This window comes from Bufo bufo, chromosome 1, assembly GCF_905171765.1.
Source record: "Bufo bufo chromosome 1, aBufBuf1.1, whole genome shotgun sequence".
Lineage (NCBI taxonomy): Eukaryota > Metazoa > Chordata > Amphibia > Anura > Bufonidae > Bufo > Bufo bufo.
Genome location: NC_053389.1, coordinates 465,080,100 through 465,104,868, shown reverse-complemented (window position 1 = coordinate 465,104,868; position 24,769 = coordinate 465,080,100). Strand labels below are relative to the sequence as shown.

General features: G+C 43.7%; 1 protein-coding gene across 1 annotated transcript; it reads left to right on the top strand.

Moving 5' to 3' along the window:
- Positions 1–21,096: 21,096 nt before the first annotated feature.
- Positions 21,097–24,394, top strand: DUSP6 (dual specificity phosphatase 6). Its single transcript, XM_040408699.1, has 3 exons — positions 21,097–21,679; positions 22,130–22,561; positions 23,143–24,394. The coding sequence occupies exons 1-3, from the start codon at positions 21,280–21,282 to the stop codon at positions 23,448–23,450; spliced, it is 1,140 nt and encodes a 379-aa protein (XP_040264633.1). The 5' UTR covers positions 21,097–21,279; the 3' UTR covers positions 23,451–24,394.
- Positions 24,395–24,769: the final 375 nt, after the last annotated feature.

Here is a 24,769-nt window from a genome sequence, read left to right as displayed (position 1 = left end):
CAAAGTATTTTCTCCCAGGTAACATTTAATTAAAGCTGAGGTCTACAATCACATCTTGATGAGTTTGGCTTAAAACCCATTGCAATGAATGAGAATTATTACTATGAAGTAATAACTCTTAATGAGACTCTTGGCCTGGAAATATATTTTACGAACAAGAACAGTGAGGCCCTGGACTGCAACCCCCCACTAACTTCGGCTCATCTGAGCCAATACATTCTAATATTGTACAGTATCCAAACGAAGCATTATGCGAATCAATTTCGGATGTTTCATTCGAAGTCGATTGGCTCATCTCTAGTCCCTATGCTACTTAGGTGCAGAGACAGACAAACACAATACCAGAGTTGTCAGAAATGGGTCAGAAACAGACAGGCTATGCAGTACCAGAACGAGAGACGGAGAGTGGTCAGAAGACATGTCGAGGTCAGAAACACAAGCAAAATAGGAACCACGGACAAGGAATCTAACTAGTGAGCCAAACCAGATTATCAATGGCGTATGGCCAGGAAGGGATTTAAATAGAGCGTTGAGTCCCTGGATCAGAACCTGATAGGTCCATGACTTGGCGCTCTATTAGTCAGAAACACTAGCACACAGTAATAGAGCACCTGAGCAATCAGCCCACTGCTAATCTCTCCCAGCACACGCCCGCTACAGGGAGAAGTAGAGCATTGTATCCTGTTGCTAAGGATGCTGTCACATCAGCAGGGGGCCTGGCTCAGCAGTGTGTCTCTCCAGACGCGGCTGTGCCGAGGCTGATGCTCGCGCCACTGGAGTTTATTACACATCTAATATATCACAATGACCATTATGAAAAGATGACATGATTAAAAAATATAATTTTGTTGCACTTTTTGCTAGCAAAAAAAAGTGAAAAACAGACTATTTTACCTTTTTTTTTTAAAAAAACATTGTTCCAGGTATAAAATAAACAAAAAAAAAATAATTTACATTAGCAAGTAAAAAATTAAAAATAAATAGAAAAATATAAAAGGTTATGGCTTTCAAAGACACATGTACTGTACTAAAAAAGGAAAATGCATCTGCTCAGGAAAGGGGTAAATGGCCTGGTCTTGAGCTGGTTATATTTAAAGTTTTCCATCAAGGCATTTCTGCTATTTCCACTATGGACCCAGTGGACTATTTTGTGGCCTTTAATGATCCACTACAGCATTTTATTATTAAATGCACTGTACTTTCACATCCAATCTGCTATCTAGAACATTTTGTCCTTTCTGGCATCAGAATCTGATTCTTAAACTTCCCTTCTAAGGACAAACTAGAATAATCAGAAGTTTAACTTTAGCTTTCAACGTCACTACTCTAAAATTAGGACAAGAAATTACCTACTTTTTTGTGTTTTTACATTAAACATTTGTCACATCGTGAAGATCTTGTTTTGATTATCTGCCAGAACTGATGAAAGAAGATTAGAACACGCACTAGCTCCTCTTGAAAATGATAAAGACTTGGAGAGAAGACTGGAGAAATATCAGCAAATGTCAAGGAAGTAATCTCTAAAATAAGTGACTAGTTTCAACTAGGCTAAAGTACATTGGTGCTAAATCCAAAGGGAACTAACATGGCAGTATTTTCTTGGAATGCAATTTTTATAATAACTCACAGTGTACACCATACAAATGATATTGTTCACTAACCTATTAGATTTCTTAATGCAAACAGTGAAGTTTGCCCGTCTTAACTTTAAACATGATTCATACCATTCCACATGAATCTGATCTGTAAAATGTTATTTATTGTATGGGCTGAGACTGGAAAATGGACCTTATCTTTTGTTGAAAAACTGCAATTTATTAAGCATTTTGACCATGAAAAACGAATGTATTAAGGAATCATTGAGTTTTTATAAAACTTTTCATACGTCATAGACATATACAAAATTTTTGATCAGTGGAGGTCTGAGTACTGAGACCCCAATGAGTGCTAAAATGAGGAGAGAGAAGCTCTCCCATACCACGCTCTCTCTCCTTGCTGCAAGTGCAGGGGCGGATTGGCCATAGACCTTACAGGGAAATTTCCCGGTGGGCCGATGCCCTGGGCTCCTCACGGCCGGCCAGTGGAAGTTTTTGGGGATGTATTTTGTGCTGCTGGAAGTATCTTGTGATAGACTGTGGTTTTTGGCTCTGTTGTGGTGGTATAATGGGCCACAATATAGTATTGGTGGCCCTGCCTTCCATCAATTTGGACCCAACTTAAAAATGGGGCCACTATTAGTATTTTTTTCCAGGGCCACTTTAAGTTCCCAGTCTGCCCCTGTGCAAGTGACAGACTCAATAGAAAGTCTATGGATCTGTCTAAGTTCTGTCCCCTGCAGTGTGGAGAGACAGTGCGATATGTAAGTGCTTCTGTCTCCTTGTTCTAGCAATCGGTTGGTTGCTAGAATGGTTAAAACATTTGATATGTCTCTATGACTTATCAAAATTTTAGTGAAAGTGTCCCTTTTAAGGGGTCGTCCCTACTGGGCATATGGATGACACAGAGGAGGCATCCCCTGCTCACGACCAAAGTCAAAGAAGCAGACCATTGGTTTCTTGTAGAATTAACAAGGACCTGTCACCACTTGTAATTGTCCAAATTCTGACAATTCCGCAGTTCAGTATTTGTTTGGTGGGTTCATGCAGCTTTAGTTATATTCCCATTGCCAACACAAGATCTCTTGGATAAGCATCATGCAGCTATGTGTCAGTCCTCCCATGCTATTTACATTGTAAGCACTTTCAGACAGGGACCCCTCTATTTCTTATCTTGTTGACTTGTTTAAATGAAATACAATTGAAAAAATAAAGGTTCTGCTTTAGAAGTTCTCATCTTTTTTTTATTCTCCTCAGACATGTTTTCTCTAATATAATTTTTTTCCAGGAAAAATAAATGAAAATAAATACACTAGGTATTATATAGAAATGTGTATATATATATATATATATATAGCTACACAGAATATGATCATACTTTGCCAACATATTTGTATAAAAAATACAAAAATGATTTTTAAGGTGCAAATTACATCAATCAGTTAGCCCTCATTCTCTGGATTAACTGGACTATCAAAGGATCCTCCAGTAGGTTCAGCAGAAGACAACCCCATTTGTAGGCTGATTGGGGATTAAATCACTTGCTATTAGGGTCTAGGAGGAGGACCTCTGGTGCCACCAGATGTAAGGCAGCTATCCTATAAGTCAGTTCAACCCTTGTAGACCTTGAAACATAACTTGGATATTAAATAAGGCAGCACCTCATCTGCAGACAGCTGTTTCGGGGTGATTGCCCCTCATCAGTGCAGAGCAGAGAGTACTGGCTTAACTGGGTGAGAGGCATAGATCAGGATTTGGTGGCACTATCTATCCTTATGGAGAGCGCCTTAATCACTGTGATGCCTTCTACACAGAATTCCAGAGGAGCCTGTATGGTCTATACGCCTCCTCATGTTGATTAAGGCACTCTCCTTGAGGAGAGCTAGTACTTCCCAAATATTAGGGTCTATAGGTCTATCACAAATAACCTATCAAACCTAATTGACTATATGTACTGTGTGCACAATGATAACAATGTTTATGATGCAATTATAAGTGAACAGGTATTATAAGCAGGGAACGTAGACGTAAAGGGGTTCCTTCACTTCAGCAAACAGCATTTATCATGTAGGCAAAGTTGATAAAAGGCACTTACTAATGTATTGTAACTGTCCATATTGCTTCCTTTGCTGGCTTGATTAATTTTTCCATCATGTTGGCCGGAACAGGAGCTGCTACACAGGCATGCCTATGCTCACTCCCGTGTTCCCTACCACCAGATAGGCCGGCATTTTTTCCTATAGTATGCAAACATGGCCACCACTGATGGATTGCAGGGTGGTCATAACCATGGAAATGAGCAGTGTTATAATGTGTTTGAAATATGAATCAAGCTAGCAAAGGAGGCAACATGGACAATCACAATACATTAGTATTACCTTTCTCTACATGATAAATGCCATTTGCTGATGTGAGACAACGCCTTCAAAAAATCCCAGTTCTAAACTGCTCCATCAAGTGCATATTCTGATCTGCTCAGTGCAAAAACAGAAACCAGATGTTCCATTCAGTTTGGATATGTTCTGACATTGTATGCCGCCCCGCTCGTCCGTTAAGCCCGCCCATCTCCTCTTGAATGCCATCCTCCATCTGAGCCAGCGGACGAATTCTCGCGCCTGCGCTGTGCGCGTCTGTATTCGGCGCAGGCGCAGTGAATGTCTGACCGCTGCCTGCACAGACATCTCGGTCATCGGCACAGGCGCAGTGGAGATGTCTGTGCAGGGAGCGGTCAGACATTCACTGCGCCTGCGCCGAATACAGACGCGCACGGCGCAGGCGCGAGAATGGCTCAGATGGAGGATGGCATTCAAGAGGAGATGGGCGGGCTTAACGGACAAGCGGGGCGGCATACAATGTGAGTAGACCGAGCCTCTAGGTGCTGAAAAGACGCCCCCATAGCACCTAGAGGCTCATTAGCATAGCAATAAAAGTTCGTTTTTTTGTGAAACGGATCCACACACAGGTCTGAGAATAGCATTGTTAGGTAGATCAGGCACTATCAGATCGCTAGTGTCTGAGAGCTAATTAGGTCAAAATGAGGTTGTAGAAACCCTTTAAAAACGTTTGTTTTTAATATTGACTATTGCAATCATTGTCATATATTTTCCTACAAATATATTAAGAAGAGTGGAGAAAGATCAATCACACATGTGTATGATCTCAATCAGATGCTGATGTCAGCCAAAAAATGGTAGACCAGTAAGGACCTGGAAGACAGCAGTAGGGTAGAGCGGAGGGAAAGTAAACATGAACATAAAGAACATCAAAAGATGGGATTCAGGGAGAAAGTACAGTCATTATAATAATGAAGGGTCTAGGGAAGTGGCTGACTTACAGAGGAGAAGGTGAGGCAGTGGGGAAGATTTACTAGACTAAGTATTGACTTAAAGGGAATTTCAGCGCATACCTCGATATTAAACGAAGAGCACTCTCAGATTCCTTCTGTTCTGCTGATTTAAATGTTTCTGACCCCATCCAGATGTGTACCCCCATTGTAGAGAAATGACATCTAGTCTAACATGCATATGGTGCACCTCGTTGGAGCAAAAGCCTGGCCCTGTATTGTGGATAGCACTGCACGCCCGGCTGTGACAGGGCCAGTCTGGTGACGTAATCTCGCCTGTCCCTGTGTTCTCTGCTGCGCCGTCCCTTTGGCACCCCAATTCATGCGGGAGAACACAGGACCAGGTGAGATTACATCACCAGCCTGGCCCTGTCGCTCACAGCTGGAAAGCAGTGAGTGCCCACGATACAGGACAGAGATTTTGGTGCAACGGGGTACAAGGGTGCCATGCTTGTTGCGCCAAAATGCTCATTTGCATATCAGAATAGACATGATTTCTTTGCAACAGAACTACATATCTGGATGGGGGCAGAAACTTTGAATCAACAGAACAGAAGGAATCTGGTGTAAATGCACTGCGCCACATTTTTTGTGCCATGTTTAGCAAGGGGGCATGGCACGGCAGGAGACAAGCATGTATTAAGCTGTGGCAATGTGCATGAAAATTGACAACCAACAGGTGGTGTAAAGTGACCCAAATTTATCATACACCTTGAGCCACTGGCACACCTTTAGATGGTCTAGTTGGGGTCCTATTTACATTGGCTGTTGTTGGGGCAGTGCAAGTGCTGATGGATGAGAACACATCCATCGGCACTCGTTTGCACTGGCCTGATTACACAAGCCGATGCAAACTGAATGTGTAAGGAACAATTGCTACTATTATCTATTACCGATAGAACATCTTAAATCCTGATGAAATATGGAAATCAGCAGACAAATAAGGGTTTGCTCATTCATTGGCTGATCTACTTCTCAATTATACACTTGTTCCTGATAATTGGCCTGATGGAAGGCAGTCGCATTCAGTGGGGCCTAGGAAAGTAAATGAAAAAGTTGAATATAAAATATGGACAATATAAAAATAATTCCATTTCTAATGTTAACATACACACACCTATATGTTATGCGAGACATAAGGCAGCAATTTATTTCTTTAGTGCTGAAATATAGTTCTAACTACTCCTAGACAATAAACTTCCTGTCTTATTAAGTCCAACCAGGCTTTGACAAACTTCATCCTTTTGTATGAGTCCACATAGAACTACAAAGGATCAATGTGACATATTTCATGCCTGTGGAACAAATGTTCTTGTTAAGATTTTAAAGCTTTTATTGCCTTATATGGATTTTTGGACGTGAAATTCCACCTTAACATCTGCCACGTCTTCTGCTGTGTACACTGCATGTCATATACAACCGGAAGATTATTGCCAGGTATCTCTCTACTATTAGGACCATCCTGATATATTTATCCCTTCATTTATAAAAATGTAAGAAATGCAGACCTACATCAATGTGCAAAGTTCTACCAGCGTATCTGCCCATGAATGGGAGAGTCCATAAATAATGGAGGTAATGTAATAATTACATTTTCATTCCTTGAAAGGTTTCAAAGATGCAATATAATCACTAAAATGTTTAAATAATAAAAAAAAAAACTATAGAACGAGAGGAAGTTTTTTTCTTTTCATCGGCGGCATTGGTAGTAATGGTATTTTTGCATCAACTTTGTCAGCCCAAACCAGGATAGAAACCAAATGAAAAGATTTCTGCACATATATAATGTTAACGGAAAGATGCGTGCCTCTTTTGTGTTTTGGACCCACTCCTGGTTTTGGCTTCTAAATACTGATTCAAAATACTGACCATGTAAAAATGGCCTAATTCTTGTAAAATTATAAGCTAGTGATAAACTGGTCTATTTCATATGTTTTCAGAGGACATGAGGCCACATCAAGCTAAGTTTCTCATTCACCACATCTCTTATGTAGGCAGATAAATGATGACTTCTGAGCAGTATATATACCCGTGTATAGATGTGCTGCTGACAAATGGAAACCGTATTGATCACAACAACCTACTAATGTGTCTAAATTACAGATGTGTAGTAAACCAGAGTGGGATACAATCTGTCCAGAGGCAAAAAATATTGGGACACCTACAGGAGCTTTTATGACATCCCATTCTAAAATCATAGGCATTAATATGGAGTTTTGCAGCTAAAGCATCTTCCACCCTTCTGGTGAAGCTTTCTGTAGTGTGTCTGTAAGAATTTTTGGTCATTCATCCAGAAGTGCATTTGTGAGGTCAGACAATGATGCTCGACCTGAAGGAATGGCTTGCAATTTCTGTTCTAGTTCATCTAATGGTGTTCAATGGATTTGAGGTAAGGGCTGTGTGTAGGCCAGTCAGGTTCTTCCACACCAAACGAACCCAACCATGCCTTTATGGACTTGTTAGTGCACTGAATCACTGGTAGAGACGGTCTTAATGGATGAATTCTTCTTATTTAATAGAAACAATGCGTTTCGGGGATGACGGAGCATGCGCCCATCTACAAGTAAAGTTCCGTGGTGCCTGGCCTCTCCCCCTGTCATTTTTCACATGGGGAGGAAGGCGATCACTAGAGGATGCTCCTGCTTCTGGCCTCCCGGGTCATGTGACCGCTTATTCTTGCGATCCCATGACCGAGAGTTTCACACACAAATAGGAAGATATTATCTGGAATAATGCTAGTTTTTGAATAAATCCAGAAGCGATCCTGTGTCCAAGTCATAAGAATAGTCTTACATTTATAATACTGTTTGGTTTGAAGAACTCAGGCTGCAACCTGGATGACACCTGAGGGCGCTCCTCCTCCAAGGGGCGTCGCCCAGGTGCATCTCTTTGGCAGTTTTTTGGTATGTTTGATCTATAAATACTGTTCTATGTACTATATTTATTGTATTATTGTGAAACCTGATAAAGCGGAGATTCTGATCCCCGAAACGCGTTGTTTCTATTAAATAAGAAGAATTTATCCATTAAGACCGTCTCTACCAGTGATTTCGCGCCGAAGCAGAGCCCCTCTTCTTCCACTACAAATACCTTTTGGGGGATTGGACATCCCACCCAAAAGAATATACAGTCTGCGGCTGCAGTCCTGGTTTAAAGGTCTTATCTTTACTAAGTCTACAGTAGAGTTGTGCCTACATGAGCACAACTCCACAAGGTGAGCCTGGATATTTCTCACTACATTATTCTATTTGTTTAAACATACTACCCTATTGTGCTCCCCCTTTCTCTATTCCCCTCACCTTGGAGGGGAATTGTCACGGGGTAGCGCCACGGGTATAAAGATAGAGCAGAGGTGCACCCCCTGAGCTGCCACCCGGTCCCCTGTCCCTGCCTACTTGCACCACCCGCCCTAGGTGACGGGGCGCAACTGGGTGACAGTCCCTGACCTGAATAAGTGCAAGCAGAGAGATAGAGACAGCAGGGAAGCGGACAGCCAATGAGATGTAGCACTCGAGCGGACAGAGAGGTGGAACAAGCAAGGTACCACCAAAAACGGAAGGGCGAGGTGGGTCAACTAGCCGGGGTCAGTCCAGGAGGTCACATCAGTACGAGGGAGGAGACAGAGACAGATCTGAGAGCGGGCCGAGGTCAAAATCCAGGAGGTCACGTCAGTATAAGAGAAGAGGCAAGACAAAATCCAAAAGCAAGCCGAGGTCAAAATCCGAGAGGTAGCGTCAAGGTTCAGGGAGCAGGCAGAAGAGGTGTCAGGAAGCAGATCAAGGGTCAAATCCAAAAGGTAAGCTAAATAACAATAATAATACACAGCCTAAGGGACCAAAATCACAGGCAACCTGTAGCCAGCAGGTTGCCTGTATTTATAGTGGGGAGTGAGGGTCATGTGACGTGGCCAGCGTCACATGACCGACAGACAGGCAAGGCGAGCGCCGAGTGATCAGCTCGGCGCTCAAGGCAGACCTAGGAGCAGGGAGCCTCCCAGCTAGCAAAGCCGCCCTGGGAACGAGGCCGAACACAGATCATCGCTCCCGAAGCTAAGCAGCAGGTCTGCGGCTAATGGGAGACCGAGTGTGCCTTCGGCGCCCCGTTACAGGAATCTAAATCTGTCCACGTTATAAGATTGTTAGTGCACTGAGGCACAGATAAGCTGGAATAGAAAAGAGCCTTCTCCAAACTGGTTCCACAAAGTTGGAAGCCTACTAGTGTCCAAAATGTCTTGGCATGCTGAAGCATTAACATTTTCCTTCACAGGAACTAAGGGGCCTAAGGCCAGCCCATGAAAAACATCATATCATTATCCCTCCCTCACCAAACTTTACATTTAGCACAATGCAGTCCGGCAGGTAATGTTCTCCTGGCATTCACCCAGACTTGTCCATCAGACTGCCTGATAGAGAGGCATGATTTGTCACTGTATACTGTAGAATATGTTTCCACTGCTCCAGAATCCAATAGGGGCATGCTTTACACTATAAGGTTTGCATGCATCTGCTTGGTCATAGTAACCCATGCCATAAACAGCTTTTTGTGCTGACGTTCATGCCAGAGGAGACTTGGAACTCTGCAGTCAGCAGAGCACTATGCACCTCAGTATTTGGTGACCCCGCTCTGCAATTTTTTGTGGTCTGCCATTTCATGACTGAGTTGCTGTAGTTCCTAAATACTTCCACTTTTCAATAATACCACTCAAAGTTAAATGTGGATTATTTAGGAGGGAAGAAATGTCATAAAGTCACTTGTTGTGGCAGTGGCATTCTATTTTAATACCACTCTTGAATTCAGTGAACTTGGGTTGCAACTATTGCTAAAAAAAGATTGTACTGCCTATTAAGGGTGGTGTGATTTTGGTGTAGGCACCTGAGAGCTTTTCTAGTACAGAAAATATGAGTTATGCTTAGAAAATGTAGTTCAGATTTGTGACAGCACCAACTGAAAACTGTCATACGTGAGGAAAACAAGGGAAATATGGAAGCCCAATGCTCTATAAATATGGCACACATACTTGTGCAGCTCCATATACATGCCAAAGAACTGTCTGTGGCATTTTTTTTTTATAAATGAACCTCATTATAAATTTCGCTTTGGGCTCCTGCTTAGATGTGGAGTTTGTTATTGTTAAGAACATTTCCACTTGAATGGAAGGTTAAAGGGGTTGGCCGACATAAGTATAAAAAACAATAAAGTGCCCCAGACAATAACTAAAGCCAAGAGGAATTTGTATCATGACAGATATACTGTGTATATATCATTTTTCTACTTCGGCATAGTATGCTCCCATTAATGAGAGGCTGTGTGGGCGGAGCAGCTGCAAAGTGAAAGTAAAAATCCCAGCATGCATCACAGCAAAGCATCTCCAGCGGAGCAGTCACATGACATCATAGTGACAACAGCACCTCAGGTGTCATCTCATCAGTCCTCCAGTCAAATAACTACAGTACATAGAGAAATCAACATAATGAAAGCAATCCTACATTCCCAGCATTGAATAAAGGTTACTGCTTTTCCACAATATGATAGATATAAAATACATACATGTCTGTGGATATGTACATAGGTGTACAGTGTGTATGTGTATATATAATATGTGTGTGAAGATGGAGAGATATCTATCTATCATCATTTACTGTATCTATTTACATCTCTATATCTATCTATATCTACTGTGGTGGAAGGTGTGTCTATCTCACCCAGATACCTCAGATGGGTGAGATAACTGAAATCCAGAAAGCTGCAGTGGTTTCAGCAAAGTGTACTTTTATTCCGCATGCAAATGAGGCTGTGAAGGTGCCCAGGGGCGGCCTTACAACGGCCGGTGCCCAGGCCCGTGGGTCGTTTTCATACCAATCCACACCCCCTCCGCCGCTTCTGCGCGTGCGCATTGAATGACCACAGTCTGGCTGGGCCATCACAGTTTACCGTGCGCATGCGCCGTCCCCGTCCTAACTTACGTTCTTGCCGTGATCACAGCAGCCCCTGGGCACCTTCACAGCCTCATTTGCATACAGAATCGATGATAGCAAGCAACATATGGTAAGAACAGTTTTAATAGGGGAAACGGACTGTGGGGATCAGAACCTTTCAGCCGGCATTAGGATCCTGTGATTGACTAGTCTGTATAGACTAGCTAATCAGAGCGATCGGCCGGGGACATCAGACGTGCTCTTACTAGGCTCCCCGCTCCGAACTCTTGAGAGGAATAAGCTGTTTGTACTGACAGAACAAACAGCGGATTCCTGTCAGAGACGGAATAAGTGGCAGGGGCAGACTGGGCATGCGCTGCTCTTGGGCAGATTAGGAGAGCAGCGCATGTGCAGTTACAATAAAGGCATGGACGAGCTTTCTCCATGTCTCGTGCAGCCATGGACGAACTGGCTGCACGGCAGAGCGGGGCTCAGGGGGACGTGGCTTACTATAAAAAGATTAGCAGACAGATTTTTTAAATAAAGTATATTTGGAAACTCATTTTTACCCTGCCTCCAACAATGTTGTGTAAAGTACTTATATAGTGGCCAACCCCTTTAATGATTGGAAATGTCTATTGTACGATATTCTGCAACAGTACTCCCTCCTAAACTGTGAGAATTGAAAGGCCACTGGATTCCCTGTAGCGTAAGTGTACACAAAAGAGTGTCAGACAGCAGCCCAATTTCCCTGATTATGCTAATAGAGCTGACCTCTATTTACTGGGAGAGGGAAAACACATTTCACTTAACAAATGGCTTTGTATCAGTCAAACTGTGCAAGAGACACGTTTTCTGATCTTGTAATACACCAGCTATGGTAATGCTGAATGAGACCAGGATTTATGAACACATTAAAGGGTTCCCTGCTTCGCACAGATCTCCCAAGAAAGCGAAAAATGTGGTGATATAAGCTGGCAGAGGGTACTGGGTCTGAGCTGCAGTACGTTGGCATAGTCACTACACATAGCGGACAGAGCCTTTTACTTCCCGCTCAATCCCCTGTTTAGTTTCTGGCACCAGCAACTGCCAAAAAACAGGTGATCAATGGGGGTGCCAGGTGTCAAACCCCCACTGATCTGTTCTTAATGGCCTTTGTGGTTCACAGATCATCAATAAGTTGGAATACCCCTTTAAGGTTACATGTGCAAATGATTGGCTGAACGGATGTGCAATGAATGTGTAAGGGAGCAGGAAAGCAACTGAGCCAGGAGAAGGTGGACCAGAATTTCAGCCAATGGAGATTTAGCAAGTGGCGCTACCAGAGAGGATAAACTATATTGTTACTTCATGTATATTGAAATAATGCTTCATTTGAAATGCCCTATTCATTACACAGTAAAACTTTCCATCTGAAAACCCCCCATGCGTGTTACGCCTAAAGGTCGATGTACACTGCCAGATTGTCGGGAACGAACGTTCCTGCGAATGCTAGTTCCCAGCTATCTAAATCTAAATGTGCCGCCGATCACCCGCATCGGGTGGTCCTGTCGTTCGTGCAGGCACATCAATCATCATTCCTGGGCAGCAGATTGTGCTGTCTAAACATCAATCTGCTGCCCAGGAACAGTGCAGCTGTATGAGGACGTGTAATGGCAATAGCAATCCCTTGTAATCATACTGTGGAGGTGATCGCTCCATGTAAATGCAGCGGTCTCCTTCACCTGACGAGCAGCCAACTGTTGGGAAGAAATGCTTCCTTCCGGACAATCGCTTTCTGGTCGGCGAGTGTAAACTTGCCTTAGGAGTCCTTAGGCAAAGTCAACACTTTTCCTTTTTAATGCAGTGTTCTGAGTAGGCCCTGCAACACAAATCACATCAAGACTGGACTCACCGTCTTTCATGGAGTATTTTGGGTCAATGGCAGAAGTTGGTTGGAAAGGTAATTGGAAATGTAAAGGAAGGACTAAGGCTACTTTCACACTAGCGGCACGGACCTCCGTCAGGCTGTTCCGTCGGGTGAACAGCCTGCCGGATCCGTCCTGCCGCTAGTGACCGTGCGCCCCCGGACTGCCGCTCCGTCCCTATTGACTATAATGGGGGCGGGGGCGGAGTTCCGGAGAGGCATGGCAGCGCACGGCGAGAGGCTTCCGGAATAAATGTCGGACATGTCGTGCCTCGCCGGAACTCCGCCCCCGCCCCCATTATAGTCAATGAGAACGGAGTGGCAGTCCGGGGGCACACAGTCACTAGCATCAGGACGGATCCGGCAGGCTGTTCACCCGACGGAACAGCCTGCCGGCGGTCCGTGCCGCTAGTGTGAAAGTAGCCTTATATCATTTTCTTCTGCTGAAGTTGAAAGTTGCTGCACCATCTGGGCCTTCTTCTGAGTTCAAACACGTTTCAGGTTCAATTCTACAACATTTGTAAACTGTACATTTCTGGTAGAAGTTACTCATGAATGCATTTTCTAGCATTCTATGCAATAGCCTTGTAAGCACTTTATACTGTGGAGTCTCTACTTTATTTGTAGAATAATGACTTTTACAGAAACCCGCCAGTCTTGCCATGTACTTAGGAAGGGAAACTCAGTAAAAATAACTGCACCAAGCAGCATGATTTTATTGATCCAAGGTTATCTTCAGTAACCGTTATTTAAAAAAAAACATCTCCCTGGCGAGTTGTCAGCCTGCCAGGTCTTCTGATGCTCAAGTGCTCTTATTGTATAAATGATTAACGCTGATACTACATTGAAGGAGCCTTTGATTCCGCATCAATTGCATAAGTGACCAGTCAGCTCCTAATCCACTAACGCACAATTATCCTGGCCGTGCATTAGATTATCTACCGCGATTACATCAGAAAATAGGACATTTCCTGTCTCGACAAGAGAAGAATATCTGCACCTTCTTCCTTTCAATTCATAACATTTCACTAATGTCTCAACTTACAGTTCAGCTTCCTGCCAGGTTACACAGATCTTCAGGAGGCAGATTAGAAGATCTGTTGAGTGGTTTGTAAACTGGTACACACTATATATATATATACACTATATATATACGGCCAGTTTACATGACTGAACAGCTTTTACATAGGTCAACAGAGCGGGCAATGATTGGGAAAGAGGAAGTTCATTCATTCATTGCAGACTCAGGCTTCGGGGGCTCACCAGGGGAAGTTATACTCCAGGCCCAACCCCTCAATCAATAAAGTTAGTTTTGAATCAAATAAAAAAATGACAGCCAAATGTTTTTTTTTTTTTTTTTTCCGGATCTTTGGGACCCATTATGGTATCAGAACGTGGGCCCGCCAGATGATTCTCTGGTCAGCCAGTCTGACCCTGCATTTACATGCAGTAATGAATGTAGATGTATAGGGATGAATGATCTTTACTAAAATTGTTCATCCTCATACAGATTCATTGGGAGAGATTTATCAAAACTGGTACAAAGGAAAATTGGCTAAGGCCCCTTTCACACGGGCGACTTTTCCGGGCGTGAGTAGAACGCATTGCACCCGCACTGAATCCGGACCCATTCACTTCTATGGGGCTGTGCACACGGGCGGTGATTTTCACGCATCACTTGTGCGTTGCGTGAAAATCGCAGCAAGCTCTATTTTGTGCGTTTTTCACGCAACGCAGGCCCAATAGAAGTGAAAATCGCAAGCATCCGCAAGCAAGTCCGGATACGGTTGCTAGGAGACGATGGGGGGCCCAATCATTATTATTTTCCTTATAACATGGTCGCACGTCTTTACGAAAAAGTCGCATGTTCTATTGAAAAGTCTCATAAGATAAGCATGGTCCTCACTAAAGTTGCAAATTTTTGCGCAGTTTTAGCGATTGCGCAAAAATTTGTGACTTTTTCACTCCATTATTCTGACTTGAGCTAATGATAAATCTGGCCTCATGTTTTTAAAAATTCGCAAACACAGGGCCAGATTTATCATTAGCTCAAGTTAGAATAATAGAGTAAAAAAGTCGCGAATTTTTGCGCAATTGCTTAAACTGCGCAAAAATTTGCAACTTTTATTGGCTCTGCTCTATGCTCGCCAGTTTTCTGAAAGTGGGCGTGTTTTCTTATGTAAATGAATCTCTAGACAGATTTACTATTAAGACTATTCAAAAAGTCGCAAAAAAAGTCACAAAAAAATGCACAATTTCACTCCAGTGAGGACCATGCTTATCTTATGAGACTTTTTAAAAGAATGTGCGACTTTTTCGTAAAGCTGTGCGACTTTTGTAAAGTTGCTTGCTGACGGATAAACTGCTACCGTCAAACCACATTTATTAGTCTTAAAGGGCCGATCATAAATCTGACTTGGCTAAAACTGACTTTAGCCATATGTGAAAGTGGACTGAGCTGTCAGAGTAGAGAGAAATCTGGCCCACAGTCTATGGGGGAGATTTATCAAACTGGTGTAAAGTAGAACTGGCTTAGTTGTCCATAGCAACCAATCAAATTCCACCTTTCATTTTCCAAAGGAGCTGTGAAAAATGAAAGGTGGAATCTGATTGGTTGACATGCGCAACTAAGCCAGTTCTACTTTACACCAGTTTGATAAATCTCCCCCTATGGCTTTTTCCTGCCAGAAATCTAGCAAAAATAATGATAAATCAGGCCCAAAATCAGGCTGCAGTCTATCTACATGTTGGCATGGATTTGGCTTCATCACAGTTTATCCCATATTACCCATGTGAACAAATAATTGACCCCATAAACCTAATAACGGGTTGGGCTACCCTTGGGATTGACAACTGAAACCAAACATTTGCAATGAGTCTAATTCCCCTAAGGGAGCTGGCACACATTCAGGATGCAGTTTTTTATTTAACCAGTTTAGCAGCCTCGTTAACCCTTGGTGTTCTGCATTGTGGAAGTGATTTAATTAATTTCAGCTAGCTACAATAAAAAACTGTATCCTAACTGCATGTAAGAACTGCACTATGTGCCAGCACCCTAAGGGCTGTTTCACACGAGCAGATCCTGTGCGGGTAATCCGCTGCGTGAAGGACAGCCAAGCCCCGCTCTGGACAGCAGAGACACGGACATAACATGACTGATAATGCTCTGTGCCTCTCTGTGATCTTTTTACTACAAAATCACAGTGAGATAAAGTTGTCACTGGGATTTTGTAGTAAAAAGATCAGAGAGGCACAGAGCATTATCAGTCATGTTAATGCTCCGTGTCTCTGCTGTCCAGAGCGGGGCATGGCTGTCTTTCACGCAGCGGATTCCATGCACAATACCGGGGCACTGGCCGTGTGACCCACTGACTTATAGGGGTTTGCGATCCGCACAATATGGCAAAAGAAAGGACATGTCGTACCTTTTGTGGTGCAGAGGCACGGACCCAAAAGCCCACAGGAGGGCTTCTGAGTGGGCTTTCGGGACCGTGCCTCTGCAATGCAAAAGAAAGGACATATCACAGTCCTAGCTTTTGCGGATCACGGACCCATTCAAGTCAATGGGTCCTCAACATGGGCACTGCGGCCATATGGTCTTGTGAATGAGCCCTAAGGGGACTAATAATGAAAGTAAAAAGTGTTTTGGACAATATTTAAAAAAATATATAAAAAATTCAATTCACCATCCTTTCCCAGCTTTGCATATAAAAATAAACAAAAATACATTAACATTATTGGAATTGTTGCATCCAAAAATGGCTGAACTATTCAATGCTAAACGTATTTATCCCATCTAAATGGTTCATTTTTGGTCACTTCGCAAAAAGAATGAAAAATGAAAAAGAATGAAAAAGTCCTATGTATCCCAAAGTAGCAGGAATAAATAAAACCTACAGCCTGTCCCACAGAAAACAAGCACTAGATGGAAATATAAAAAGGTTTTTTATTTCTTTTTAAAGATAGAACATAATAAAATCCATATCAATTTGGTATCACCCTATTTGTACTCACCACAGAATATGATGTCATTTTTGGAAGATGGGGAACACCATAAAAACGAACCTATCTCATGATCAGTGTGAGTCCCAGCATTAGGGCTCCCACACATCTAATAACTATCCCGAATTCTGTGGATAGAGAATGACTTTTAGCAATGGAATACCTCTTTAATTATTCGGATAATTTTTTTAATTTGTCATGTGTCAGTTCAATGGTCCTTGCTGCAAACAACCTACAGGTGAAACTCGAAAAATTAGAATATCGTGCAAAAGTTCATTTATTTCAGCAACTTAAAAGGTGAAACTAATATATGAGATAGACTCATTACATGCAAAGAGATATTTCAAGCCTGTATTTGTTATAATTTGGATGATTATGGTTTACAGCTTATGAAGACCCCAAAGTCACAGTTTTGAGGTCCCCTTTGCTCAGGGAATATGGATTAATTAGCTGACTAGAGTGTGACACTTTGAGCCTAGAATATTGAGCCTTTTCACAAAATTCTAATTAAGCTGCATTAATGCAATTCCTTTTAATTTGCATTACTGAAATAAATGGACTTTTGCACGATATTCAAATTTTTTGAGTTTCACCTGTAGATATTAGCTGAGGCTAAGGCTACATGCACACAAACGTTGTTTGTTTCTGTGTCTGTTGCGTTTTTTTTTGCAGATAGGATGCGGACCTATTCATTTCAATGGGTCCGCAAAAAATGCGGACAGTACACCGTGTGCTGTCCGCATCAGTATGTCCGTTCCGTAGCCCCACAAAAAAAAAATAGAACATGTCCTATTCTTGTCCGTTTTAGGCATTGTTACAATGGAGCCGGAAAAAAATAAAAAAAAGGATGGCACACGGATGTCATCCTTTTTTTTTTTTGCGGATCGCAAAACACATATGGTAGTGTGCATGTAGCCTAAAGTGTTTTTTTTTTCCCCAGGACTGTAATATACATATCTACCCATAGGATAGATGAATATAAATTGGGTAGAGGGTTGACTCCAGTCACGCTCATCGATCAGTTGTATGAACTGACTGCTGCACAGCTCCATACACTGGCTGTGAGTGGTACTGCAGAGTTGCTCCCGGTCACTTAAAGGGACTCTGCAGTTCAAAACAAAACGTTCACATTAGGCCTCATGCACACGACCGTTGTGTGTTTTGCGGTCCGCAAATTGCGGATCCGCGAAACACGGATGGCGTCCGCGTGCATTTGCAATTTGTGGAACGCCACGGACAGCCATTCATATAACTGCCTATTATTGTCCGCAAAACGGACAAGAATAGGACAGGTTATATTTTTTTGGCGGACCACGGAAGAAGCAACGGATGTGGACAGCACACGGAGTGCTGTCCGCATCTTTTGCGGCCCCATTGAAGTGAATAGGCCCGCATCCAAGCTGCAAATACTGGAGCTCGGATGCCGACCAGAACTACGGTCATGTGCATGAGGCCTTACCTGGAGAATAGACAGAACATTTAACTGGTGCCATCCTTTTCTAACTACAGATGCACCAGTTCCCAGCCCCCAGCCACACACTTCTCAGACTACCCAGTGCACACGGCGCTTATGTAGCTCTAGACACTTCCTGCATGTCCAGCCCTGCCCATGTCTTGGACTACCGATGCACCGTCTGCAGAGGTTAGTCTGAAAAGTGGTGCCGCCATCTTGGATGGCAGAAGAGGAGCCCAGGTATTGGCAGATTTGTGGAACAATAGATGAAAAGGATGGCACCAGTTAAATGTTCTGTTCATTCCCAAGGTAATATGAATTTTTGGTTTTGAACCAGAGGGCCACTTTAAGGGTATGTTCACATAGAGGATTTTTGATGTGGATTCTGGCACGGATTATGAGCCAAAACACATGCAGACCTTTACTATTGATTTCAAAGGGGAAACTGCATGCTAAACCACACTGTGCTTTTTTCAAGCTTGCAGTTTTATAAACCACAAAGCAGAAATAAAGAAGTGTCTTGTCCATTTTTGGAGCAGATTCCACATCCAGAATTCCAATTGAAAATGAGCAGGAATGTAAAAACCACATCAAATCTGCATGAAAAAACGCATTAGGAAAAAAAAAACACAAAAAACTGATGCAGATTCCACATCAAGTTTATTTCAGGTTAAAAAAAACAAAAAACCTTACCAATATGACCGGTTCGAAGAATAGGTCATCAGTATTATAGCCCAGGAAAATCCCTTGGAGGCCTCATGCACAGGACTGTATTTTTGGTCCGTGGCGGTTCCGATCCGCATCTTTTGTGGATACCACAAGGATTCATTAATTTCCATGGGACTGCACAAAAAAAACAGACAGCATGTAGATGTCATCAGTGTGCTGTCCGCATCCGTATGTCCGTCCCGCAAATTATGTCCTATTCTTGCTCATTTTGCTGACAATAGCCATTTGTAAAAATAGGAATGAGAAAAATGCGCTTTGTACGCGGAAGGCATCCAAATTTTGCAGATGTGTGCTTGGCAGCTGAACACATTTGTGTTGGTCCCATGTTCATATGTGCCCACATTGCTGAGAAAAATGATGTTTTACTATATGCAAATGAGCCTCTAGGAGCAATGGGGGCGTTGTCATTACACCTAGAGGCTCTGCTCTCTCTGCAACTGCTGTACTCTCTGCACTTTGATTGACAGGGCCAGGCAGTGAAAAGATGATCACACCTTGCCCTGTCAAAGTGCAGAGGGTACAGCAGTTGCAGAGAGAGCAGAGCCTCTAGGTGTAATGACAACGCCCCCATTGCTCCTAGAGGCTCATTTGCATATAGTAAAACATCACTTTTCTCAGCAAAGCAGGCACATATGAACATGGGACCAACACAGATGCCTTCAGCTGCCAAGTGCGCATGCGACAGGTCAGCCAGTTTCATAGGTACAAATCTGCTGACAGACGCCCTTTAAGGAGAAATCTACTGAGATGTCCTCAGTGGTGCACTGCCAATGAGGCGGGGTGAGGCGATCGCCTCAGGCAGCACCAGGTAGGGGCAAAAGGGGGCAATAAGAGCTTCCATTGCCATGTCCGGTGAGTATGCTGGCCATGCAAGAACTGGGATGTGTTCAGCTTCCAGGAATTGTGTACAGATCCTTGTAATCTGGGGCCGTGCATTATCATGCTGCAACATGAGGTGATGGTCGTGGATGAATGGCACAACAATGGGCCTCAGGATCTAGTCACGGTATCTCTGTGCAGGTCCTGGGCTGGTGTGGTGACACGTGGTCTGAGGCTGTGAAGCCGGTTGGATGTACTGCCAAATTCTCTGAAACGCCTTTGGAGACAGCTTATGGTAGAGAAATGAACATTCATTGCACAGACAACAGCTCTGGTAGACATCCTGCAGTCAGCATGCCAATTGCACGCTCCCTCCCTGTGGCATTGTGCTGTGTGATCAAACTGCACATTTCAGAGTGGACTTTTATTGTGGGAAGTCTCAGGCACACCTGTGCAATATTCATGCTGTCTAATCAGCACCTTGATATGCCACACCTGTGAGGTGGGATGGATTATCTCTCAAAGGAGAAGTGCTCACTAACACAGATTTAGACAGATATGTGACCAATATTTGAGAGTAATGGGTCTTTTCTGTATGTAGGAAATGTTTCAGATCTTTGAGTTCAGCTCGTGCAAAATGGGAGCAAAACCGAAAGTGTTGGGTTTATATTTTTGCTCAGTGTGTGTTCAGCTGCATGGTTGCACTCAGGACAGCAATGGCGCAGCGGGGCACGGGCGCGATGTCTCGCTGGCCCACCATTTTCTCGAACAGGCTTTATTCCTAGTTCCCGTAGCCGGTCAGAGGTCGGCGCCGGTTCCGTTTTTGCCTCAGGCAGCAGAAAGGCCATGTGATCGATGACATAAGTGACAGTCCTGATGTCAGAGCAGATCACATCTAGTCGGCAGTCACTGACCTTTGCTTAGGATGCAGTGGGATTGTCAGAACTATCTGAATGGTGCCGAAGGGGCGCTCACTGGAGCCCCTTTTGTGCTAGAAGTGAGCGGTGCTCCAGTCCCTAGAAGAACAAGGAAGAATGGCGGCCGGTGGCCAGCCAGAGCTCGGAGATTCCTGCACACACTTCCTTCAGGAAGGCAGCGTGCTAACGAGCTGTGCCCGCTCCCCTCCCCCGCTTCCTCCCTCTCCTGGGCCGCCGCCGCTGCTGCTTGTTTGCACTCGGCTGATCCACAGCGGAAATTCCTTTCCGTTTTTGTGAATGACAAACTCATTAACAATTCATCAACACAACCTGTTCCAGCCGGCCCGTCTCCAGGGCAACGAGCGCTCGGCGCGCTCTGATTGGTCGGCGCGCACAATGTATCCATTGAGACGCTCGCTGTTTGTATCCATTCAGTACTGGCTGCGCCGTGCGGAGCTGATTGATCACACAGAGGACGAGACGCCAGCACCGCCGCCGCCATTCACTTCGCTCCCATTGACAAGCGGATGCAGCTGTAGGCAGAGGCCGCCTAGCAGACCCCACGTTCCAGGCCGCGCTTCTCTCACCCCCTTCTCCTCAATGATAGACAAGCTCAGACCCGTGCACCCCACGTCAGACATGGCGGTCAGCAAGTCGGTGGCCTGGCTGAACGAGCAGCTGGAGCTGGCCAACGAGCGCCTCCTGCTCATGGACTGCCGGCCGCAGGAGCTCTACGAGTCGTCCCACATCGAGGCGGCCATCAACGTCGCCATCCCGGGCATCATGCTGCGCCGGCTGAAGAAGGGCAACCTGCCCATCCGCTCGCTCTTTACCCGCGGCGAGGACCGCGACACCTTCGCCGGCAGATGCGGCTCGGACACCGTCATCCTGTACGACGAGAGCAGCAGCGAGTGGAACGAGAACACGGGCGGAGAGACGGTGCTGGGGCTGCTGATGAAGAGGCTGAAGGACGAGGGCTGCAGGGCGTTCTACCTGGAAGGTGAGTGGCCACATGTTCTGCAGGATCGTGCCATGTGGCATGTAGGTCACCCATCAAAACTGGTGCCCGTGGCCTCATTACTTGTAGCCAGACTTCCTTATTTGTTGGTATGGATTGCAGATAATCTCCCTGGCAATTATCTGCAGCCTTGTCATGCTTCTACCCGCATGGGGTGGACTTCCTTTCTAATTGCGCCCCTTGAAGGGTTCAAAGTCTTAGGTGACCTTATCTAAAATGTTCTGCATGGAGTTAAGGTCTAACATATATCAGTGCTCCACATGTGAAGGACAGAGGCTCTTCTCAACACCCCTGAGCTATGATGTGGCTGTCTACTACGGGTTAATGGGGTGGGCATTACCAGTGTTGGTTCTTAAGGTGGATCTGATGAACATCTCGGGTACTTGAATTAGTATAATCGTGACCTTTTCTTTTCTGTCAATTTTTTTTTAGGTGGTTTCAACAAGTTCCAGGCCGAATTCCCTGTGCATTGTGAAACAAATCTGGATAGTTCTTGTAGCAGCAGCTCTCCTCCAGTCTTAGGTTTGGGAGGCCTCCGCATCAGCTCAGATTCTTCATCCGATATCGAATCCGATATTGACCGGGACCCTAACAGTGCTACAGATTCTGATGGCAGCCCCCTTTCTAATACACAGCCTTCATTCCCAGTTGAAATCCTGCCCTACTTGTACCTCGGATGTGCCAAGGATTCCACCAACCTGGATGTTTTAGAAGAATTTGGCATCAAGTACATCTTGAATGTGACCCCGAATTTGCCTAATCTCTTTGAAAATGCTGGCGAGTTCAGGTACAAGCAGATTCCCATATCGGACCACTGGAGCCAAAACCTTTCGCAGTTTTTCCCTGAAGCAATCTCCTTTATTGGTGAGTATCGTCGTAGAATTGTATCAGTGGTATGGCCATGTGGCTTCTCCTTTAAATGCTCAGTAGAGCCTTGGAGCCGTGAACTTTTGCTAGCATAGTGCAATGGTAATATGAGCACGACAGGAAGAACATTTTGGCTGGAAGCCACATCGAACCTAATCTCCAAGTATTGTAGTTAGTTTCCTCTTACAAAGGAACCCATTTTAGAGCAATGTTGACATCCTGTTCCTCTTAATGGGTTGTCCCCTGTGACTTCCCTCTTTCTCTTGAAATGTCTGAATAATCCCATTGTTGGCTGCAATTTAAGGATTTTTTTTTTTTTATGTGGATAACTGACATAAATAGGGGAACAAAAGGTCTTAAATCCATCTCCCAGGGAGGAGAATAATTTTATAGGCTTGTAGGTGTTTTTATTTTTCTACCACATTAGAACTTTTTGCATGTTTGGTGGTCAGATACGTTGGAACATGAGGGTCTACAACAGCTTTAAAATCATTTCGACGAGATATTGTGCACTTGCGGCCTGTAAAGTGAGGGATCTGAAGTGCGGTTATCAAACTTTTTCTCTTTTCTCCTTTCAGATGAAGCACGAGGAAAAAGCTGTGGTGTTCTAGTCCACTGCCTGGCTGGCATCAGTCGCTCAGTCACAGTGACAGTGGCCTACCTTATGCAAAAGCTGAACCTTTCCATGAATGACGCCTACGACATAGTCAAGATGAAGAAATCCAACATCTCTCCCAACTTTAACTTCATGGGCCAGCTACTGGATTTTGAAAGGACATTAGGTCTTAGTAGTCCTTGTGACAATAGAGTCCCTCCTCAACAATTATACTTCACAAGTCCAGCCAATCAAAATGTCTTTAAAGTAGATTCTATGCAATCCACGTGAGATGTAATTTATTGGGTGTGCTGGTGAAAATCATTCCTTAAAAGAAATGTTTCTCTTTAAACCTGTCAAAGGGTCTTTGACAGCTGTTGTTGCTTGTAGGAGGTCATACCTGTGAATTAAGATTCTTTAAAGTTGCAGGAGATATGGTTGGTTAACATATCCCGAGCATGAAGAAAGCCTTGGAAACTTAAATGAGAGCTCTGCCTTAGAAATGCTGTGGCTTAAGATCCAAAAAGTAGCGTTAGACTCGTATTAATCCATTAAAGATATGGATGAGCACTATATATCCGTCTTCTGTGAAGACTGGTTCTCCTGAAACCTGGAAGAAGGAGCCAAAGAAATGCATTTAAACTTCTGTTGACTTTGAAGTACTTGGTTTTGTTTTAATTCAGAGTTACATAAGTTCTGTACATAATCGCGTTTTTATATGTAGCACTGTCAATATTTTTACCTATAAAATGAGGTGGACTGAACTTTTTCCTGAGTGTAGCAGATGTGATGTAAGAGCAATCCACACTTTTTGCAATTTCTCCTTATGGTTGCTGCATGTTGGCAGCAAGGAGGTTTGTGTAACTGTTATGCACAAGAGTTGTCAACTTACAATAGAAGTTCATGTTTTTTGTTCTTTGTTTCTTGCCTGAGCTTTGTGAACCACATGGTGGTTTTCATGTTTAATCTTTTTAATTGCTCTGAAGTTTCTTAATGTGAATTACCTCTGTCCTTAGGGAGCCTCACCTCGAATGCTATATGGTATGGATGAGATCATTTCTGGGTTGTGTAAACTGGAAGTATGTATGTATGTACCCCTGACTTGCAAAGCTTAGATTGCACACTTATTGCCAATAAGGGAGATTGTTGCACTCCCTAATGTCCACGGAGCAAAGTTTTAAATGAAATTTATTATAGAACTTTAAATTATTAATAAATCACTATTTTGTTTATTGGACGTTTGCTTATTTATTTTCACCTCCAAGACTTTACCTTAGTTCTGCTCTAGTATACAATGTTGGACTACGTTCAGATGGACATGCTGTAACTATGTTAACTGTCTTACACATGTATCGCCCAGAACTCCTTCACTTTTACTGAACTTTCAGCATCTTTGGTCCATGGGATATGGTAAGTTAGGTTCAGTGGAACTGAAGGTGGATCTAGTTGTTCTATCTGGAATAAGGCCTTGTGGTAATCCTTTAAGTCAATCTTAGTTGCGGAAGTTATTACTATTGCCAAGTAAGTTTGCAGTAGAAGTCATATAAGGCCACAAACCAACATCCATGTCCCCCTTTCAGTGATACGCACTCCTGGCTGATTCAATCTTT

Bases quoted from the DNA above. Each gene is read 5' to 3' on its own strand.
- DUSP6 (XM_040408699.1), top strand. From the start codon at position 21,280: ATGATAGACAAGCTCAGACCCGTGCACCCCACGTCAGACATGGCGGTC. The intron at 21,680-22,129 runs GTGAGTGGCCAC...ATTTTTTTTTAG, and splicing joins CAGGGCGTTCTACCTGGAAG to GTGGTTTCAACAAGTTCCAG. The intron at 22,562-23,142 runs GTGAGTATCGTC...TTCTCCTTTCAG, and splicing joins TGAAGCAATCTCCTTTATTG to ATGAAGCACGAGGAAAAAGC.